A 20,960-nucleotide genomic window follows, 5' to 3' on the forward strand; every position below is an offset into this window, starting at 1 on the left:
CTTTAAACCTCTCACTAGCAAAACCACCAGCTTTGCCATAACTCTCCTCTCACCCTCTCTTATGAAGACAAAAGCACAACACGCATCTCTAAAAAGCCTGCAGACTGCCAAGTGATAGCACTTGCCACAGGACTCACACATGTACTTCCTTGCTGCGATAGCTGGGAGCTGTCACCAACACTTCAAAGCTACTCACCTGCTACGCTTCACCTGGAGAACTTTCCCTCTAATGCCACAAACTTGAGATAAACTTGTTTTATTCTTCAAATCACCTTTTCATTTCCACGTGCTTGAGGGCCTACAGCTACCAGCCTATGAACTGGATTTTTCACCCCACCGCTAGCCACCAAATGTCCTAGTTCTTCAATGGATTAGAACCCTGTACAGAAATAGGAAAAGTCTTATACTTAAATGCATATATGTACAACAGTGCACACATGTATGAAAACAAAAACTCCTGCTTGCTGCTTTTAATTGAAAGCACCTGAAGGCATGCTCTTCGCTCCTTTGAGCCTTTAGAGATAACACTCATGACAGCATTACTTCCTCCAGCCATTTCTGATTTTAGGAAAGAAAATGTTAGGACCTGTCTGATTAGGAGATGTGGATAATTCTCCACCAGAAGAACAGAATAATCCTCATCTTGCCAGGATTTAGCTTTAAAACAACCAATACGTGGAAGCACAAGATAGTTTTGCATACTCTATATTATAGTCTGCTACACTGTCTGAATAGCACCCTGGATGAACATTTGCACTATTGAAGAGAAATTATCATGTCTGTTTACACAATAAGGCCATGACAAGTCAGGCAGATAACTAATGAAGTCTCTAGATTAGTTCAAGACATGATTACAGAAGCTTTAGTTTTGGAAAAGAAGTCCCAGGGGCTTTCAACCAACATACCCATAGGACCTTTGCAAACAGAAAGAAGAGTGGCAAATGTGAAAGACCAACTGACAGGACCTTGTATCTTCCAAAGTCTTCCAGATTTTCAGAAGTTTTTAATGTGAGCATGAGATGATTCATGTCACTGAAAATAAAGCCTTAAAAGCCTGAAACTGGGCAGTTGTATCTCGGTGTATTTGCGAGATTGTGATCCTTAAACTCACTGTTGTAGAAAATCCCGAACATGTGGACTACCATACAACACAAAGGAGAGGAATTTTCTCCTCTCCTCAAGTTCATTTCCTCTCTCTGAAAAGACAGGTACAAGAATATGTAATTACAGCTTTTTAAATACTAAAAATTGTATTCGTCTCCCTTTCCCCTTCAACTGGGAGTGTTCTCTTTTCAAGAGTAAACAGACCCAGTTTTCTTAGTCTCCTCTTACTCTTGATGCTTTCCTCTGGATTCCATTTGTATACTTCTTTTTTAAGTTCAGTTCCCAAAACTAGACACAATACCCTAGCTGAGGACTCACCACTGCCAAAGAAAATGGCATAATCACTTCATGTCTTTTTGTACAACAGCCTTGTTAAGGCATCCCAGAATGAGTTAACTCATTGTTTGTGGTCCATTACAACAACGATTTTTTCCTGCACTACAAGCAGTTTTTTTGCATCCTGTATCCTCTTCCATTCCCTTCCCTAGAGACTTTCTGTTTATTCCTGAGAGGCTGCCAGAAAGGGATGACTGGTTGGCCTGTTGGAGACAACCATGTTTGACAGACTTAAATGTACAGATTTAGTATTGTCAAGATCCTATAGCAACTTTTTCTTAATTCTTCATAGTGTTTACAAAGCTGAAAAGTGAAACAGAACGGAACTATTCTCTTTGAAGTGTACTGGTCACAACTGACAGAGAAAATATGAGGAACAGAGGCAGAGGTTTAAAAATGAAGGAAAGCCAATCCAGAAAATACTTTAACAGTAAAAAGATGCCTTCACTAGTAGCCACTCCTTACTATTTTTGCTCCTTTAATCATGATCTACAACTCTTTTTCCCACAAACCACAAGTGCTGAATCACGTAAGACCTAAATTGACATAAAAATAACAAAATTCTGCTACTTGCAGCGTTTCCCCAAGGGAGATCAAAAAGTTCAAAACATTTTCTCTAAGTGACACACAGCACTAGGAACTGCAAGGAAAAAAAAAGTGGCATTTTGGTATTTTTAAACATTTTATTTCTCTAATGAGAAGGGTTCCAAACAATGGTCTTCTTTTCTGCTAAATCAGGCAAACCATAACGAACGATTAAGGAACGATGAGCAGATTTGAAAGCACAAATGTCCTTCGTGGTACTGTAAACATTGCCTCTCCAAAATCAGGCTGAAGACCAATTTCTTTTCCATTTTAAGAACAAAAATAAAGTGTGTTCTCCTGCTGCACAGAAGAAAATATTAGTCATGGTAGATAATCTAAAAAATGTTTTTTCGTAAGGGATACATGGCAGCAAATGAGAAGACATGTCGTTACACATGAAAGAATAAAAAATGGAATGCAACGCATTTTTTTAACAAACTAGTCAAAATGTATGACAGATCTGAAATTACCAGAGGAGAATAAGGATAATTGTCATTAATAGTACCCTTTGGGTTCTGCTAATGTTGGTACAGAGACCTTCACGCATATTCCTCTTACCTGCAACTGTGTTCCAAGTTCTCTTGGAATTATAAAATAATCTACTATAATTCTATAGATACCAACTCACTGTCCAAAAAAAAGCAAAGAATATTAGAAATCATTAGAAAAAGAGTAGAGAATGAAAAAGAAAACATAAAGCTACGGTATAAATCCGCAATGTACCTACACCTTGAATATTGTGAGCAGTTCTGGTCTCTCATTGCAAACAGGGGCTAGTAAAGCTAGAAGATACATGGAAGGGCAACAAGAGTGAGCAAAGATATGGAACAAGCCCTGTGAGAGAACCAGTTAAACAGACTCTAAGCAGAAAGATAAATATTTGAAGGGACAGGATACGCAATGAGAAGGGCAATGTGGAAAAGATGAAATATTTCTTAACAGACAAATCAGGGTAGTAGGCTTGGGGAAAAAAAAAAGAAAGATCAATCAAGTGGTACTTCCTCATACAACACATACTTAAACTGCAGAACTCACTGCCATAACTGAAAGTTCACACAGGTTGGAGGGGGAAGAAAAAAGAAAAGAACCCCTGGAAGAAAAATCCACTGAAGTTATTAAATACAGAAATACCTCTCCCAGTCAAAAAAAAAACCAAACCTCAGCCATAATTCTGTGGACACCAGGACAATCAATGTGGGAAAGATTACTAAGTGCTTGCCTCATTCTCAAACTCTTTTTCCAGTTTCACTATCAGCCATGGTCAGAGGTGAGATCTGGTGCTAAAAGAACCCGTGATCTGAGCTGGCACGGTTTTCTTATGGTTTTATTGAGCTGTGCAAATCAATTTAAGGTAAATTATCTAAGACTCTGCATGTGAAGCCTTTCCTTCTGCATAGAAAGTTATGCTGGTGCAGCCTACTGTTCAGCAAGCCTTTTAAAGATATTATTATTAAAAAAAACCCATAATATGAAAATGAATCAGAGTGATTATTGAAAAGACCTACTGTTCACAGCTTAATAGCATCCAGAGAACTGTCACTTATCTGAAAAAGATTTTGCTTATTTCAAGTTTTGTGCCAATCTCTAACCTACACAACTTTTCCCACCCCCAAGAAAATCCATAAAAGTGCTCAATGACCTCCCAAATATAAACTTATCAGGGAGAAATGATTCGCTTGTTTTGTTTTTCAATTGCAAGTCTTTGTGATTTTTATATTAATATCACTGCATAACCGGAAGCTCAGCTGCATGAATGCTGTGCTAGCAGTACATTAGCAGTGCATTTAGGTCCACATATATCCACACATTTAAGCCTTTGCAAGATTAGACTCTAGGGAATATAGTTGTTTAGGATGACTTCTGTATTTATGGAACATTATACTTCTTGCCAGGCTTTCATTCATCAGTGAGAAGAGTCAAAACCCGCTGTGTAGAACTGAAGGCCAAGGATCAAATTTAATCTCTTATTTCTTCAAAACACAATGAAAATCCTCTGCAAGTTGAATGGCTGGCTCTCAGAAACGTCAAGAGCCATCTTCCTCTACTGACGTGATTTTTAATCCATACAATTATTTTTTAATTAAGTTTTTTGACTTATGTATTCCCTGACTAATTATTCTTTTTGGTCCATAATATACCTTCATGCTGTTAGTCAGCATGTTTAGTTTGCTGTTGTTAAAATCTAGAAAGAAATTCAGGAGATAACAACAATGATCAGAAATGGTAATTCTAGGTGTGGAAAAATAAAACTCTACTGTTCAATTAAAAGTATGTTATCCTAAATAAGTAAGTCTGCTCTTCCCAAAAGGAACAGGCAACACTGACATCCTGAGATGGAAGAAGAAGCTAAAGCGAAGTTAGAGGACACCTGCCTGCAGAAAGAACATTCTCACTCAAAGGACTGAAGGCTACAGATCCTGCCATGGAAGCTCACTCTTCTGCGATACCTGCTGGGAATCTGATAATTAATGACATGGTTTCAGCAGCAAGTGGAGATACCTGACCTCTTCCTCTATCCAATGACAAAAACAGAAGTGACCTTATATTCATTGCGTAGTCTTTTTCATTTACATTTTTCCTCTGCCTTTTCTTTTTTGCCTGTGGTTGTGAACTCCCCCAAGGCACGCACCCTGCACCAAAAGGCACTCTGTAGCTGGCTGACAACCAGGTCCTGCTGCTATTCCATTGGTCCAGCTGCAGGTCTGCAGCGCAAGGGGTAGTTGTCTGTATAGAGGGAAGTGAGGATACACTTTCCCCTATTTTACTTAACCATTCTTCGCCTTTTCTTGTTTTCCTACCTGACAGTTCTTAAATTTGATATTATTTAGCTCCTATGAAAGAAAGTATGTGGGTGTATGTTAAGAAAAGAATGATCTGCACAGCTCTGTCACTTAACATCCTCTGGAAGTGAGGGTGGACGTGATCAAAAAGCATTCACCAAATTAACAGAGACAAGAGGGCTTGCATATCTTTAGCCTGTTTCATCTTGCTAAACAATTTCACAGTTCAAAACAGTGGGATAATTATTTGCATTAAAATATGTTTAAGTCCTACTGACAGCAACAAGAAACTCAAATGGAATGAATTGGCAGAAGTGGTCAGAAAACGTTTACTTTTTAAAAGATTTAAAAGGCAAAGTTCATCTCTAACGTCACACACAACAGACAAAAATTCCAATATTCTTCTTGCCTAAGGATAAATATCCTTTCAAACATCCAGCATAGGTTTTTAAAACAAATACTTATAGATTAATTACAAGAGTGCACTTTAAACCAACCAAAATTAATCTGATTTAAAGCAAGAAACCATAATCTGCATGCTTCAAGTGATAGCTGGCGTGCTTACAACCAGAGGTAGCTCTGTTCCAAGAAATTATTGCAAGAGTTTCCAAAGTAAAAGACAATATAAACTTAAAACCGTGTTGCACAAATTACATTCTCCTCCTGACTCCTTTTAAAGAAAAGGTCCTGGATCTTGACTACAACACTTGCATCGGACCTCTTTAACCACAGAAAAGCAAATCAATTAAATAGGTGGCAGAATAAAACCATAAACATTTTATGGAAACTTCTAGCAGTTAACTGCAAATGTGCCTTGTTCTTGCTTTCATTTGCTTTAGAGTCCTATTTACAGTTTTTGTAAAGAGCTGCTTAGATACTCGGGGAAAAAAATTGTTCGTAATACTTTTTGGTTTTCAACTTACTTCACTATATGCAAGGTATACATACAGTCTTCTGTTCACACCGTTTAGCTTTTTTTTTCTCTATTCCTCAGCTCAGGTTGCTACCTTCTGCAAACAAAATATCCCGTCTGTTAATGCAGACTTCATTGACATTAAAAAAGATAATCCACTGTTGACAGTAAGTACAAGCAATGGATGAAGCCATGGATGTGACCGAAAAAAAAAAGCAAAGGTCTAAGCTGGCAACGCTCAATACTGTTACAGAAACTGAACTTAAAATCTCATCACATGCTGAAGAAAGGGGATGCAGCTCGTGGCTGTTGCGCAGATGAACGCTCACTTCTTTGGGACTCTAAATAATGACACTATTATTATCTGAGCAGGTGATACCCTCTGTTCCACAGGTCTCCGCTGGCTTCAGTGACAATATACATACATATAATGATTATCCCCGATCTGTACATTTTTATCATGGCCACTGAAGTCAAAAAAAGATTCTCCCTGACTGGTAAACACATTACTTTTACAGAGCACTCAAAAATAGCAAAAGCAGTACATCAACCTGCTATATTTGGCTTAAGAGATTAAAATAATTAATTGATAATGAGGACAATTGTGAAACATACTGTGCTATGTTTACCTTTTCTCTGGCTGTGATGGAAAATCTGTTTTAATAGCTTATAAATAATGACAATTCATTAAATATTTCACTACCTTTCCTCTGAAAACTGCCACTTGTAAAAGTCTGAAATGTCATCATCCTCAGACTAATTGGACAGTGTGTCTTCATTAAGAGCGTGGTTACCCTTTGCATGTATTTACATTTACTTTTATTATAATTCAGTTTGATTTACACATGAGGGAACAAACAAGCAAAGTTCTTGCAAGCATTTTTAAGTGCATGTTAAGTCTTAATAAACTACATACTAATTTGTAATTAAATCTTCTAGAGATTTTAACGCAACTCAACCTAGGTGTTAAAAACTGCAAGAATTTCTTTCCAGTTTCTTCCTTGAAGGAAGACTGGGAATCAGAATCAGTTTATTATTCTGGCCAGACTACTACACCTCCGTCGGGCACCAGCCTAGTGACCAACACTATTCCTTCAGCTGTTTTCCTGAATCTTACTGCCTGGGATGGAGAAGGACTGCTGCCACCTGCACATCGCAGAATCGCTTTCAGAAGATACCTTAGCAGCAGCCATGAGTTGCAAAGGCATAGAAAACAGCAGCCCCGCAAAGCAACCAAAGTTTAAAATAAATCAATGTGCTTCACAGACCTGTGGCCAGTACAAAGATAATGACAGTACGGGCTTTAACCTATTGCTTCTGCCTTTCTTTAATTTAAAATCAGGGTGTCCACTGAAAAATACCTGACGAAAAAAATATTCTAGAGCTCATAAATGATCCTGTAATACATTTTTGGTTCCGTGAGGAAAATCAGTCACTCCTACTTAAAATGATAATTCAAGTTATTAGTCTTCCCATTGCCATCAAATCAAAATATCCAAATTTTAGATGTAAAAAATATTTTTATCCTTGTAAAGTGCAACAGAAGTACACGAAGTTTTCAGCTAAAATTGTAGCAAAAAAAAGACAGATAAAGTGTGAATACCACCCTACTATCTGGGAAATCAGATTCACAATATAAGATAGCAAACATTTACTTTGGTGTTACCATGATGATGTAATATTGAATGTAACACTCCACTCGATTCATAAGCAGCACTGTTCATAAGACTTTCCAAATAATTCTCTTTTCAAACTGAAATTCATTATTTTACATTGTATAATATATACAATGTAAAATATATTCTAAAAAAGGCAAATACATGTGGGAAAAGTGGACTTTTTCTGTATATTTCAAAGCTGAATCTGTTCTTAAAAATATTGAGATAGAAAGACCTAAACACAAACACGGAATTTAATACCTGTTTCTTTTCTTTTTTTTCTGAATACATCTTTTATTTCTTAACTGTGGATCATTTGTGATTAAGTACGGGATTTCCTATGGCTCCCAATCTCAGTATTTCTACTGTTAATTGTTGGGGGCCTAAGTAGGTCCCCAAGCTCCTTTCCTGGGACACAAATTTAATTATTTACTTATCATCGGTATAAACTGTTAACAGTTGTGGTTCAGTGAGTTTGGAACAAGGGAAGGAAGAAATAAGTTGTTACACTTTTATTAAACTGAGTAGTGTTTTACTAAACCAAAAACCTTACTTTATTTTCATGCTTGAACACAAGGAATTCCTTCATCCTAAAGCAAGCACTCCCCAAACACAAACTGTGTATTTTAAGTGAGAAATCCTGAGCCTCACAGAAGAGCTCTGCTTTACACAAACCACTCCAATTTTAAGCCCCAGTTGTGTTTTCAGTAGAATCAGAATATTTATTAAAGAATTAAAATAAAGGAATTAAAGAAAACCATGGTAGTATTTTATACTTTTACAGTTCCAGTATATATTATCAATTTGATAACTTTGGGGTTTTGGGGGTTTGTTGATTTGGTTTTTGGTTTTCTTCTTTTTCTTTTCTTTTTCCCCAGAATTGCCCTATACTTGTTTGTAGTACGATCCCAGTTCTAGTTTGACATTTTTGAACTACACAGTTAACACAACAACTGATTATATCTGAAAGCACTACTGGATCGACTGTTCCATCAACAGTAAACTTAATGCTTACAGAGAATAACAGTAAGAACAACATAACATTGAAGAATATTCTCGATCTCATATATGTTTTACTTTAACATTGACTAATCAGAATATTAGGGACTCAGCTTGTTGATTTAATGAAAACCAGACATGCTTACGCTACATCTATATGCAAACAGGTATTTCAAACGGAAGGAAGGGTATCGCTGGGCATCAGCAGAATCTGCTCTTAACATGAAAAGAGTTCAGCTTCAGTATCTGCTGTTAATTAATAGTGTACAGCATAAAAACAAGTGCTATCACAACAAAGAAACTTCATCTGTTACCTAATTGCTACTTCTCCCCAATATCCACTACTTTTCAATACCATTCTCTTGACAATTTAACCTTTGTGTGAAGACCTAAAGAGTTGCCAAACAACTACATTAGCATTCGCTAGCATTTTCAGCTGTCCTTCTCTGACAGCTGCCTTTATTAGTTTTTCAATTGTTATTAATTCAGGGTAGTAATAATGTTGTTGGACCTATACAATTTAATCATTATCTGGCCTTCCCAGATCCTTTCCGCATTTGTGAAATAAGAACAAATGAAGAACTACCAGTGTGCATCTTAGACCACAAAGAAGGCAAGTGATTTAATTTTTAAAAGTCTAATTGATTTTCAAAAGTTAATTTTGACTTGACACCTTAGTAACTTTTAATATCACGACCACAGGTAATTATAAAAGCTTGTGGCTGTTCATTCTACCCAAAATGGTAAACAAAGCCCTAAAGTAAAAATCTAGATAGAAAGAAAAATCAAGTGAAGCCATTGGAGTGGCAATATTCACCATATTCTCTCTTTTCTTTTAAGCTATTTTCATGTAAAACACAGTATATTTTCACACTTCTGAGAAACATGGAAATACTGCAAGTTATATGAAAATCAAAAAATGTAAGATGATGCTATTTTGTAACTCCTTTGGGCTACATCAAGTACGTATTACAGGGAAACTTAAACATGTTGTGGTCAAATAGGATATTAAAGTCACAGCATTAACTGCACAACCCAAGCAAGTTTAACCATGTATGAACCATATTTATCATGCTTTTAATCTTTTATTTAAGTATTTATTCAGGATAAAGATTTTTCTACAGCCCAGCAATACACTTCACTTGAGCAAGATTTCCTGTTGCTTCAAGCACACTATGAAAACCAGCCATCATCAGGCATCAACACGAGTTCAAATGTGAATACCAGGTATAATAAAAATTTGAAATGCCTAATGAAAGTCTACGTAACTTCAAATTCTGACCAAAAATATTTTTGCTTCTTTCTTGTGTCTTTACATTACGAATACAAAGTCCTGATTTTTAAGAAGAAAATGTGGAGGAAAATTAAAGTCATCAAATTGAACTCAAACTGCAATACCCGAAAATGTAGAGCAAACCACAGACCAGATTAATCTGAAGCAGTTTCCCTGTCAATGCCGACATTAACATTTCACTTTTAAAAGCTAAATTAAAGAGCTTGCCTGATTGATAAAATAGCTTTAAAAATTATTTTAAAAACTCACATTCTAAATCAGCACAAGGGACTACATTTGCACAATTCACTGTTTTATGAAGGTTCAGCAAAACACTCTAAAACATTCTTAGCAAAGGAAAACGAATCTTTTGAAAACTCTCCCCGCTCCCCAAAACCTGTGTGAAGTGTTTACATATTCTCTATTAAGCAAATTATTCATGTTCACTGGTAACTCGTTTGTATAGCCAAACACTCGACTACACAGTTTGGTGGTAGCTAATTGACTACCTGCTATGTACCTACACATAACGGATGAGCTTCATCCAAGACATACATTATGACAAGCAACTTAATTTGACTACATTTTTGAGGAAAACAAATGGTAAAGGAATTATGCACCGAGCAGCTTTGTAGTACCCGCAAAATTCAAACGCTTTAATAAAGACAACTGAACTTGAGTAAACACATGCTTACATAATACACCATGTTTTTCCACAGCTACCAGCATAATAGGCCTTTAATATGCTCTCTCTGATTCACAAAGGACAAAATAAATCCCCATCAATAAAGGATTAAAAATGGTGCAGGTCAATTCCTGTTACCTTTAGCAAATATCAATCAACACTTTGCCAAAAATAATAAAAAATCCTTTCTGATACACTGTGCGTGCTTCCATTTCAGTTTTAAAGCCCTTCTGCTGATTCCACCCTGGAATATGGAGCTAAGATAATGCCTAAACTAGTCATCAGATGAAAATTTGTCTTGATTCCTTTCACGACTTCAAGGAAGAAACTACAGTGGACACTTGCTTTATTCACATTTATTAAGTTTGTAAAAACTCTAGCCTTAAATCTTAGGATTTATAGAATTAGACTGCATCAGTCATCCAGGAATTTTTTTTTTTTAAATTTGTAGTGTCTTTCAATAGAAGTAATGAAAGGCAACACAAACATTACAAAAGAATTCAAGAAACCTTTGATTTTGTTTTATATCAACTAGATAAATCACCAAGGTACCACAACTAAACCAAATTAAAGAATAATTTTTTTAAAGTAAGTAAAACTATTGAGGGGCACTCCACAGACTCTTAAAGGAACGTTAAAAGGCTGCAAAGAGAAAATAATTTGATTTAAAAATTTGTATCACTACTGAGTAAGATGTTCTGCTTACATTTTGAAGAGATCTATGTAATTAAAAAACCAGACAAACAAAAAACCAAAATACATATCTGAGTCTAAATGGGTATCCCATCCTTACTCAAGTTCTTTGAATTTCAGTAATAAATTGCAATTAGGGTACAATTTCACCCACAGGAAATCAGTATTTTCAAATCCACTTATTTTAAAGGACCATTTTCACAATTACATGCATATTAGTTAATTTGTATGCAATTTAAGAATGCATGTCCAAGTATACCCAATATGCCACAAATATATATAAATTAAATCATGAGTGTTGGCCATATTGTGCCATCAGTGAAGTTTTTGCATTTCATCAGGGATCTGTCTTTAAAGACTCATGATACAGTGCAGTCATTTTCCCACATTTTGCATGCAATGTATTTGAAATGCATCTTCAACTAAAATACATCGATTTTTACAACAAAGATTACAGGGCTAACATCATCCAAAAAATAACACATCTGTAATTCATATTGCAACACTAAGGGCTATGTCTTTAACATCACTATCATCCTTACTGTAAAAAACCCTAAAATTGCCTCTTCCCTCATTCAAAGGAAGAAGGGTAACCTTTGTTGCATTTTAGAATGTGCCAAAATTTACCCCAGAGGCAACACCTAGGCACTGCCTAAGTCAGCATTTTTTTCTTTACAACTATTTTTAAGTATGGATGACAGAACCGCAAGTCCTGAACATCTACTACTAAATTCTGTATTGGTTTCTCTGGCTCAGAAGGCCTTATTCCATACATCAGCTATTAATTAGAGAATCAGTAATGCTTCGTAAAGGATGCGTAACTGATTACTATCAAAGTATTTATTTTTATATTTGTCCTTACCCAAAAATACTAAATGGGTCAAAAGTTATTTCAGCTGGAAACGTAATTTTACTTTAAGTTACCACTGACTTAAACTGAAGTAGAATCAAGCCCTGAAGCATAATAGCACATTTTTTTTCAATCTCTCTTCCTCACACATCATCCTCGAGAGAAACAACATACTAAACCAACAAAAATAAAATAAAATAAAATAAAAGTATCTAGCCAGATGATACATTTTACAAATATTAAACCTATGAATTGAGCACAGAAGAAAACAGGAGGGAATAGATGGAAGTGACACATAAAATATATTTACTGCTAAACCAGCAGTAGATTTTTCTTCTTTTTTTAAGCTTGTAACAATTTTTTTTTTAAATTAGGACTATTATTTGACACTGTTTCAAATAATGTGATAGTATTAGCAGAAATCCCACTTCATTAAAAAACAGTTATTATTTTTTATTTTAAACCAAAAAGGACTTTGAATCAACATTTCAAATGAATTATTACTTGTTTCACAGTCCACTAGGCCCTATTCTTTTTCCCCTCCAAGAAGAGTAAGTTTTTTCCCTCTATAAGATAGGAAACAGTGAGTCAAACTGGACCAGATATAGTCAGCTTCTGTGAAAAAGGAGAAATTTTGTAAACAATAATATAAATAAATAAATATCTCTAGCCCTATGGAAAGTCCACTTTAGTTTTCTTTTACCCCAGCAACTCAGGAAAACAGATGTACTATAGAGAATTGCAAAGGATATATGCCACAATTTATTTCACCCAAACAAGAATCAAAATTCAAGCAGAAAAAAAAAGAAGGCTAAAATGAGCAACAAATGTCTCAGAACTGTAATACCTGCCTAAGACAAATATTTCATGTCAAATTCGCATTCCATTTCTAAAAAGAGTTTCTCATTTTCACTAACTTACATCTAACAATTGAGGAATTATGCAATATGTGGGTGTACCTTGCAGTCGTTTTCTTAACATCTGCATTCTGTTTTAAATTTTAACTGTACAAGATGTCTGATTTTTTTTTTTATCTTGAACCTTGAAAGTGGTAGGTTTACCAGAGGCAAAACCACACACCAGAGAATATGAGTCATATAATAAAGAAACAACTCTTCCCCTTCTCCCCCTTCCACCCTGAAGCTATAATAACCTAAAGACACTCTATTGTAAATGGCTTCTTTGGTAATATTGATAGCATGAATAACTTGCAACCATTTAGCCAAAAATGAGGATTTTTTTAGTCCTTATTGTATCCATAACAAATTGCTCTTGATATAATTTTAAGGCAAATTAAAAATTGTGCTACTGCAAAAATAAAATTCCTTATAATATTCAGAATGTCTACGCGCTTGCTTTCATGTTCTGCATAAAACATTCCATGCATGTTCCTATAAATAATAACATAAAAAGATACAAATAATCAAACATAAGATGCCTATGCAAGTTAATCCGAAATAGATCTCTCATTGTCTACAAAAGAGTAGCCTCCATACAGAAATCCTTAATTTTCTAATGATTCCATATCAAAAGATGTCAACATTCACATACAAGTAAACCACTGCTCATACCAACTACAATAAATACATAAGGAAGCAAACCACCTTACTTGACCACCGTTTACATGAGTTTCCATTCTGAAGTGCAATAAGTATGGAAAACACCACTGGGGCCACTCTATCCTTTTTTCCGTTTCTGTAGGTAGACTGTAACTCCTCAGACTGACATCCTGCATCTAATTCTACGTAGGAAACCAGCTTTCAACAGTCTTATTTGAAGTGTCAATATGTGCAATTACTGCAGAAACTTTGAAGAAAAGAACTAAATCCAGAAAAAGGATTTAGAAACAGCAGCAAATAAATCAGTAACAACAAAACCTTGCACCACTAAAACAGGTGCAACCACTCCAGTCTTGTAAGAAAGTTAACCCAGTGGTTATGTTGGCATAAGCTCTTCCCATGACCACCTTCCAAAAAGTAAACAACATTTCAGTAAAGCAAAGTGAAGCAATGCGCTCCCCCTTGAAGCAGAATAAATCAGTGGTTTCTATTCTTACCTGTGTATAGTCAAAGTCAGAAAGAGGAGCTATACTCTTGATGTAGTCCATTCGAAATTGATTTTCTGGGTTTGCCAATGGAACTGGGGGTATTAAAGTGCTCATAGCTGAAACTATAGTCTAGAATTGGATAAAACAAAAACAAACACATTAATCTGGATAAGTCCGGGATAAAGGATCAATAGAAGATAATCCAATCTGCATCAGCAAAATGGGATTTCTCTCAGCACAATCTTGGAGAGCACAATCCTTATCTTTTCCAGTACACCCAAGCATTTAAGAACAGTATAAAGTGTGTTCTTACCACAATCGCATCTTTAACATTTTTCCGAATATCCAGTATTTTCTGTTTCTTTTCTCTGCATTAAAACAGAAATATTAAACACTTTGACTTTTTCTTCCAAAGCAGTTCAGTCAGCTGCATTTAATTTTTTTTTTCACTGATCGCTTGTTTATCTGCTCTTCAATCACTACCACATACTAACTGAAAAGAACAGAAAGACAAATACATTTTCCCCCCATCCCTTTTCTTGCATAGTAGGAACAGCAATGAACATTCATCCCTGACATTATTTTTTTTTTTAAAATCGCACAATCATAGCCACATCTGCAAAGCCTCCCCTGATGGAACTGGAAGGCATTCTTTCATTTCTACAGCATGCTGTAAACATGCTCTAAATTAACAACATGTAGTCGAAGGCCAACAGATATCTAAAATTAACACTATAGATTAATAATAATTTCTGGCAAAGAGTTCTTCAGAGGGAAAATGATGTAGCCTCAGAAAACAGAATGATTTCTAACAAATGTGCAAAATTAGTTTCAGTTTTACACTAACCCCAATACCGGAAAAACAGCAGCCACTGTCATCCTGAATATGACTTGACATGTATTTTTATATTACAGACAGATGCAATATTATTATTATTTGCTTCTATGTAAAAAGTAGTCGCCATGTTGTTGCTACACAGGGGCCTGTCAAGCGCTGCAGTAGCAACAGTGTAAAATACAGTAAAGGGGCCAGAAGGAGAAAATGCACATATACAATAGCAGTAATTTCCTTATTCTCGCTCCCCTTCCTCCCTTCCCTCCCCCAAAACGCAGTGTCAAGCCACCAAAACACAGGAGAGGAGGAAATGTCCTAGCCTGCTGTGTTAACCTGTTTCCAACATCTAACGAAAAATAAGTCACAAAGTGTCAGTAATTCTTACTCTGAATTAAATCCATTGACATGTAGGATTCGCATTTGTTTCACAATAGTGCTTTTTCCTGACTCACCAGCCCCTAAAAGAGAAAGAAGGGAGAACATTGTGATACGCGGCTCAGGCTGGGGGGGGTTTGGGGTGGGTTGGGTTTTTTTTTTTTTTTTCGGACGCGACAGCATCTCCCACCTCCGGCAGCATTTCTGTATGTATGCATCCATGTGGCTCAGGCGCTGAGCTCAGTCTGTGGACGCCTCGCATATTGCTCAATACAACAGCCTGCATTTTCCATGCCTAACGCGCACCCAACATCCATCTCCCCTCTCCGCTGCCTCCCCGGCGGGCCGGGGCAGACGCCCCCTCCTCTCCCCCGTCCCCCACCTCCTCTGCCCCCTTCCCCCTTACCCAGCAGGAGCAAGCGGTGTGTCGCTTTATAAGCCAGCCTCTCTTTCTGCAACTGCTTCTCTATTTTTTTGTTGGCTTCTCGCTGCGCTTTCTCATCGATACGCTGATCCTCCGTTTTGCTGTTGCCCAAACACCCCATAGCCGCCGCTTAGGATGGATGGCAAATCCTTGCCTTACAGATGTAGTATGTACAAGGGGAAGGGGAGGAGGGGGGAGGCACAAGACAAGTCTTTATATCCGTGTGTCCCTGCGACGGTTTCTCTTCTCTTCTCTTCTTCCCCCCCGGCTCGCTCACATAAAATGGTCTCTAGCCGCTTTCTGATCGAACCGGAGTTGGGTCTGTTCGCTCCCCAGAAGCGATGCGGAGCGCAGGCGGCAGAGGTAGCCGTGCCCCGGCAGGGAGGGGGTGGGGGGGAGAAATCTGTGCAGAAATGCCTAACATGCAACGAGAGGGAGAGGAGGGCTCCTCCTGGAAACCAGCCGGGTGCCGTTCTCCTTCCCTCCCTCCCCACCGCGCACACAATCCCTATATTTCTCTGTAAAGGTCTATTTTTGTCTCCCTAACTCAGCACTGCCTCTTTCTGCGAGACCAGGAAACAGCCCAGATACCGGCCCGACGCGCAGGGAAGCCGAAGGAGAAAGGTAAAAGCCGGACCGATCTACCTGGATCCTGCGGGGCCGCGGCCAGGCGGGCTCCGCGGGGCCTGCGCCTCCCGCCGCCCCCCGCCCCGGGCCGCCCCCCGCCGCCCCCGCCGGCCCGCACCGCGCCCCAGCGCCGCCGCGCACGGCAGCCTCGGTCCCCGCGCCCCGGCAGCGCTGCTGCCGCGAAAACCTGGATCTGGCTTCGCCTCCGCGGGACCTGCGGCCTCTGGGCCGAGCCGCCCGCCCCGCACACCTCCCCCCCCCGCGCTGCGGCCTTCCGGCGGGGGAAGGGGATTGCGGCACCCGGGGGTCGAGGGGCTTTGACCCCGATCCTTCCCCGCATTCCTCGGCGGTACTGGAAGAGCCTGGCTGCTCCCAGAGCAAGGTTCGGCACTCCTGGGTCTGAAATCCCAGGCTGCCACAGGTGATGGCTGCCATCCTGACTGACCTAAGGGAGAAGAGGCGGGAGCGTGCCAGTGTCACCGGGGCCGGGAGAGCAGCGAGGGTCTGCAGAGACCCACAGTCTAAGGGGCATACGTGTGTACACCTATAGAAAATGCACACATACGCCCAAACACCATGCGTTGACTTGCTAATAAACAACACGTCCCTTCCCATAAGTTGTCACAGCAGCACACAGGCAGTTTTTTCCTTTCAATATTCCAAACTGTATCAGCTGAACAAGAAAACGATCTGTCCCAATAGCCCGCCATACTGTTTAATCCGAACACGCTAACATACCTGCTAATACCACCACAAGAAACACAAGAAACCGTATGTCTGTCACTTGATTTACCTCCATTTTAGGTCCTGAAATGAAACATTAAGCCAGACAACATTACAGGTATTTGTACTTGCTTCAGATCTCTTCTCACCTCGCAAACTGGTACCTCAGCGCAAAAGCACCAGTACGGCATCTGGCTCTTCCTAAACTTCCACTGCGTAGGAACCACCCGCGCTACTCAAATGTGACCCCTGATTCACTGAGGCACACGAGCACTAAAAGAAGGATGAACACACCACCTCTGAAGTCCCAAAATATTTTCAGCCTTTATCTCCAAATATTATTATTCCCCCAGACTTTCAAAGATGGTTTAATGAAAAATTAGTATTTTGACAGCTATGTATGCAAAATCCTGGTCCTGACTAAAATAAAGGAGAAATTTGCCATCAACTTCTATCAAACAAAATATGACTGTATCTAAAAAGTCTTGAGATGCATGAGGCAGAAAGAAACTGGATTTTACAAACCGAAGGATTTAGTTTTTTTCAATTCCTCTCTCACTCAGGCGGGAAGTGCTGGATCGAGGAAGAAGAACTCGTACTGTCTACTTTGAGCGCACACTGTAGGACAGTGAAAAGGGCAGGATCCAGAAGAGAAACAGGTACTGCTTCACCTGTGGTTGGGCACGTGGAGTTTTCAGGAGACACAATTGAGTTCAATTGCCAGATATGTATTTTTATGGCACTGCTTCATCTAGAGTCTGGAAGCTGTTTTATTTTCCTCCTGACATGGGGGGAGTGGGGGAGGTAGACACACTACACGTAAAAAATCGACAGGACCTGCCAGGACAAAATATGCATTTTCAGGCATTACTGAACTGCATTTTTTAGGACAGACTGCTTTTTCCCTGTTTACATTTTCCTGTCTGGAGGGGCAAAAACCTCCTCAGACACAGGCAGGTTTGGAAGCACAGTTCAGGGTGACTGCTGTTTTTGGAGGCTGTCTGGCATGGGACACACGATGAACAGCTTTCACAAAGAGCAGTCATGTTTGCTCTCTACTGTAGCCCTATGAGGGCTCAAAACTGAACAGGCTTGGCTAGAAATTACTAACTGGCTCTGGATTTTCATAGTTCTTTGGTGTCAGAAGCTGTAATTTATGATGCACAAGATGTGCATAGCCATATTTATTTCCTATGTAAATACCTCAGTTTGGGACCTAGGTCTCAAATCTGGCTAGTCTCCGTCGGTCCTAGGAGCTGAATCTGCCTAGTTTCTTGCTCTCCTCTCCTCAGCAGTTTTCTTTCGGCATGTACTAATGTTGGGATTTTTGGTGCAGATTTGTTCCCAGCTTTGAAAAGGCTCAGTGCCAATAAATAGGATTTGACAGGATCCTGGTATATCCTGCTTTTACCTTTCTCCAAAAGAGGGAAAGTGCTTCTCATTTCCTCTCTCCCCCTCGAAAAAACCCCATGACCCTTTTGGGTCTCTTCCTCCTGAGAAAAGATCACACAGTTCAAGAATGACACGCGCAAGCAACCTGTGCCCAGAAAGAACTTTTGGCTGTAATTATATTCCCAATCCTCCCTTTACTTTTGCCAAATACATTCCCAATACGTGCTTTTCCCCAACACATTCTAAACAACAAAATCCTAGAAGCAATAATAAACACAAGAGAAGCTTTCAGCCCCTTTGGACACAACAGGTTTTTTTTTTTCCAGAGAGAAATCACAGCTATCACATGCATGTATGTCTCCTCTGCACACAGATAAACCCACACTGTGAGCATAACCCAAATACAATCCAACCTGCCTCTATAAAAGGTTTCAGCAATGCTGCTTTACCAAACCGACTACTAGTACAAATTATACACATGAACAAAAAATCCTGGGCAAGGGAAAGGATATTCTTTGTGCTCTTCTCTCTTCCCAGGCAACCAACATGGCATCCTCCTCAAGTTCCTGGTCCTCCTGAAAATGAAGTACTTCACATTGCTTCTGCCCCATCAGATCAGGCAACGTACGTATACATACATATATTTATCTATGCATATATATAAAAATATAAATACACACTGAGTGGGTATGTGTGTGCAAAAATAAGGTTCATCTTCTCTTGCTTTGTGCTCAAACTTGGTGTTGGCCCACGTCCCTCCTGGAGGGAAACCAAAGGGACCTTTATTTCCTACTTTCCTTCATGAGTTCCCAACTCAAGTTGGATTGTTTGTGAGCCTAAGGCTGAACATTGGGGACCCCAAATTGCTTGTGTGAGGCCATGTTTGCATTCTTGAATGGAAGAGAATTGATGACCCAGCTGAAGCTAAGTTCAGGGAAATAGCCATACTGGGTGGCCGCCCCTGCCATAAAGTCACAGTCTTGTTTCTCGTGCTCATTCTATTTGAGCTAAAGAGGGACAAAAACCCAGTGAGAATTAATGGGGAGCTCCTACAGATTCAGCTCAAGAGACCTGGTTGCTCCTTGCCCCTCTAATCCAGAGCAGGACTGATGCAGAGCTTTTTAGTGCAAACTTTAGGTAGAGGTGGAGAAAGTTTCTCTACAGAAACCCTGCAGACCCTTTGCCGATGATCTTCCCTTTACACAGCCTCTACTGTGGCTTTGGTTCTGTTTCTCAAAAAAAAGCAAATGGAAAGACGGGTGTAAACAAAAGCTTAGGGGGGAGCTAAGCAACTGAAAAAGAGATTCTTCCTGCTTGCCACTCTTCCTGCCTCAGCTTTCACAGGGGTCTGTGAACTGTCTGCTGTCACCATTCTCAAGCATGGGTACTGCACTATCTGGGTGACACTGTGGTGACCTGACCTGCTTCTCCTCACTGACCTCTCTTTTTCACGTAGCCCATCGCTGCACATCAGGATACGCAACTCACTAGTACCTGTGTTTTTTACTCCACCTCATCGTCAAACCACGGTCTGAAAAGAGAAAAATAAATCTGTATTTGTATAGGTATTAAAGAAAAAGAGTTCTTTCTCTCAGGTAATAAATTCTTGGTAAGTCTGTCTCCCTGCAGATGTCAAATATTAACACAAAAGTACACACTGCCTGGAATGCTACACTTGGATTTTTATAAAACACAGGAACCAGAAACCAAAAATTATGACTCTGACTGTACTAAAAATACTAAGGGTCTAGAACACACACAGCATGTGCTTTGCAGACAAGTAAGTGTCATGCTAAAAAATCGAACCTTTGTCCTTTTGTGTTTAAACCCATGACCTCAAAAAAGTCATTAAAAGAATTTCGAGAGGAGCTCTTCTGTTTTAAGAAGCGGGATGGGAGAGATGCCAGAGAAGGTGAGGCATGCATTTCCAGGGTAACTGCAGACCTGAGCCCGAATCAACTTCATGTCTGTCGATTAAGGACAAACTCACTGATTCAGGAGAGGATCAGGCAATGCTGAGGGGCATGGCAATGCTCTGAGTAGTTCCCTGGCTCCCTGACCCAGTTTGCTGTCCCCATTCCCATGCCGTACTCTTTTACTTGGCAGTTGTCACCACGTAACTCACCTGACAAACCAACTTACCCCTCGCCTGCTCCTCTCCCACAAACCACAACCCACCCCATCTCTGTGAGGCACAGGCAAAGCAGTGAAAGGGAGAAAGCAGGTGAAGTGATGTGGTGGAAGACTATGGAATAAAGGTAATAGGGTCTGAAGAGAAAGAAAGGTCTTCCAGAGAAAAAACTGCAGGCAGCAGCCCACAGAAATGAGGACGATAGCCTTTTGCCCCGAGAAAGCATTTGTGAAGGGGAAGATTAGCTTCAAGAAGGAGCCAGATGCTCCTGGGAAGCCTGAACGGAAAAGCATTAGGTGAAATGTAGATTTGCAGTATGATCATGTTAAAGAAAGATGACAATCCTCTTTCATTCAAGCTAGTTATTCCTTATCCAAGCTAGTTATTCCTCATCTGTGTCCCGCAAGGAAGCAGAGAGAAAGTGGAATTTCTTCTCTGGCCATCCCCATCGCTCAGGGTTTCCATTTAGATCCTTACTGGTAAGATAATTCACGTGTTTGTTACTTGTCTTTTCAGACTAGAAATCCCTT

General features: G+C 39.3%; 1 protein-coding gene and 1 long non-coding RNA gene across 3 annotated transcripts in view; one reads left to right on the forward strand and one right to left on the reverse strand.

Annotated features, from left to right (window-relative positions):
- GNAL (G protein subunit alpha L) overlaps positions 1-20,960 on the reverse strand; it is a 198,719-nt gene that overhangs the window by 113,683 nt on the left and 64,076 nt on the right. Inside the window, exons 1-4 of one of the 2 annotated variants that reach the window (XM_068395776.1) lie at positions 15,540-16,219; positions 15,144-15,216; positions 14,237-14,291; positions 13,933-14,052 (exon numbers count right to left, since the gene is read on the reverse strand). In XM_068395776.1, coding sequence (XP_068251877.1) covers positions 13,933-14,052; positions 14,237-14,291; positions 15,144-15,216; positions 15,540-15,678 — 387 coding nt within the window. In that variant the 5' untranslated portion in view covers positions 15,679-16,219. Of the gene's footprint in view, positions 1-13,932; positions 14,053-14,236; positions 14,292-15,143; positions 15,217-15,539; positions 16,220-20,960 lie in introns of those variants that run through there. The other variant, XM_068395775.1, reaches the window with a different exon arrangement.
- Positions 16,114-19,809, forward strand: LOC137660777 (uncharacterized). The gene is made up of 4 exons (XR_011047777.1): positions 16,114-16,181; positions 17,471-17,566; positions 18,837-18,923; positions 19,756-19,809. It is a non-coding gene; the product is annotated as an uncharacterized lncRNA (long non-coding RNA).

Source organism: Nyctibius grandis, chromosome 3, assembly GCF_013368605.1.
Source record: "Nyctibius grandis isolate bNycGra1 chromosome 3, bNycGra1.pri, whole genome shotgun sequence".
NCBI lineage: Eukaryota > Metazoa > Chordata > Aves > Nyctibiiformes > Nyctibiidae > Nyctibius > Nyctibius grandis.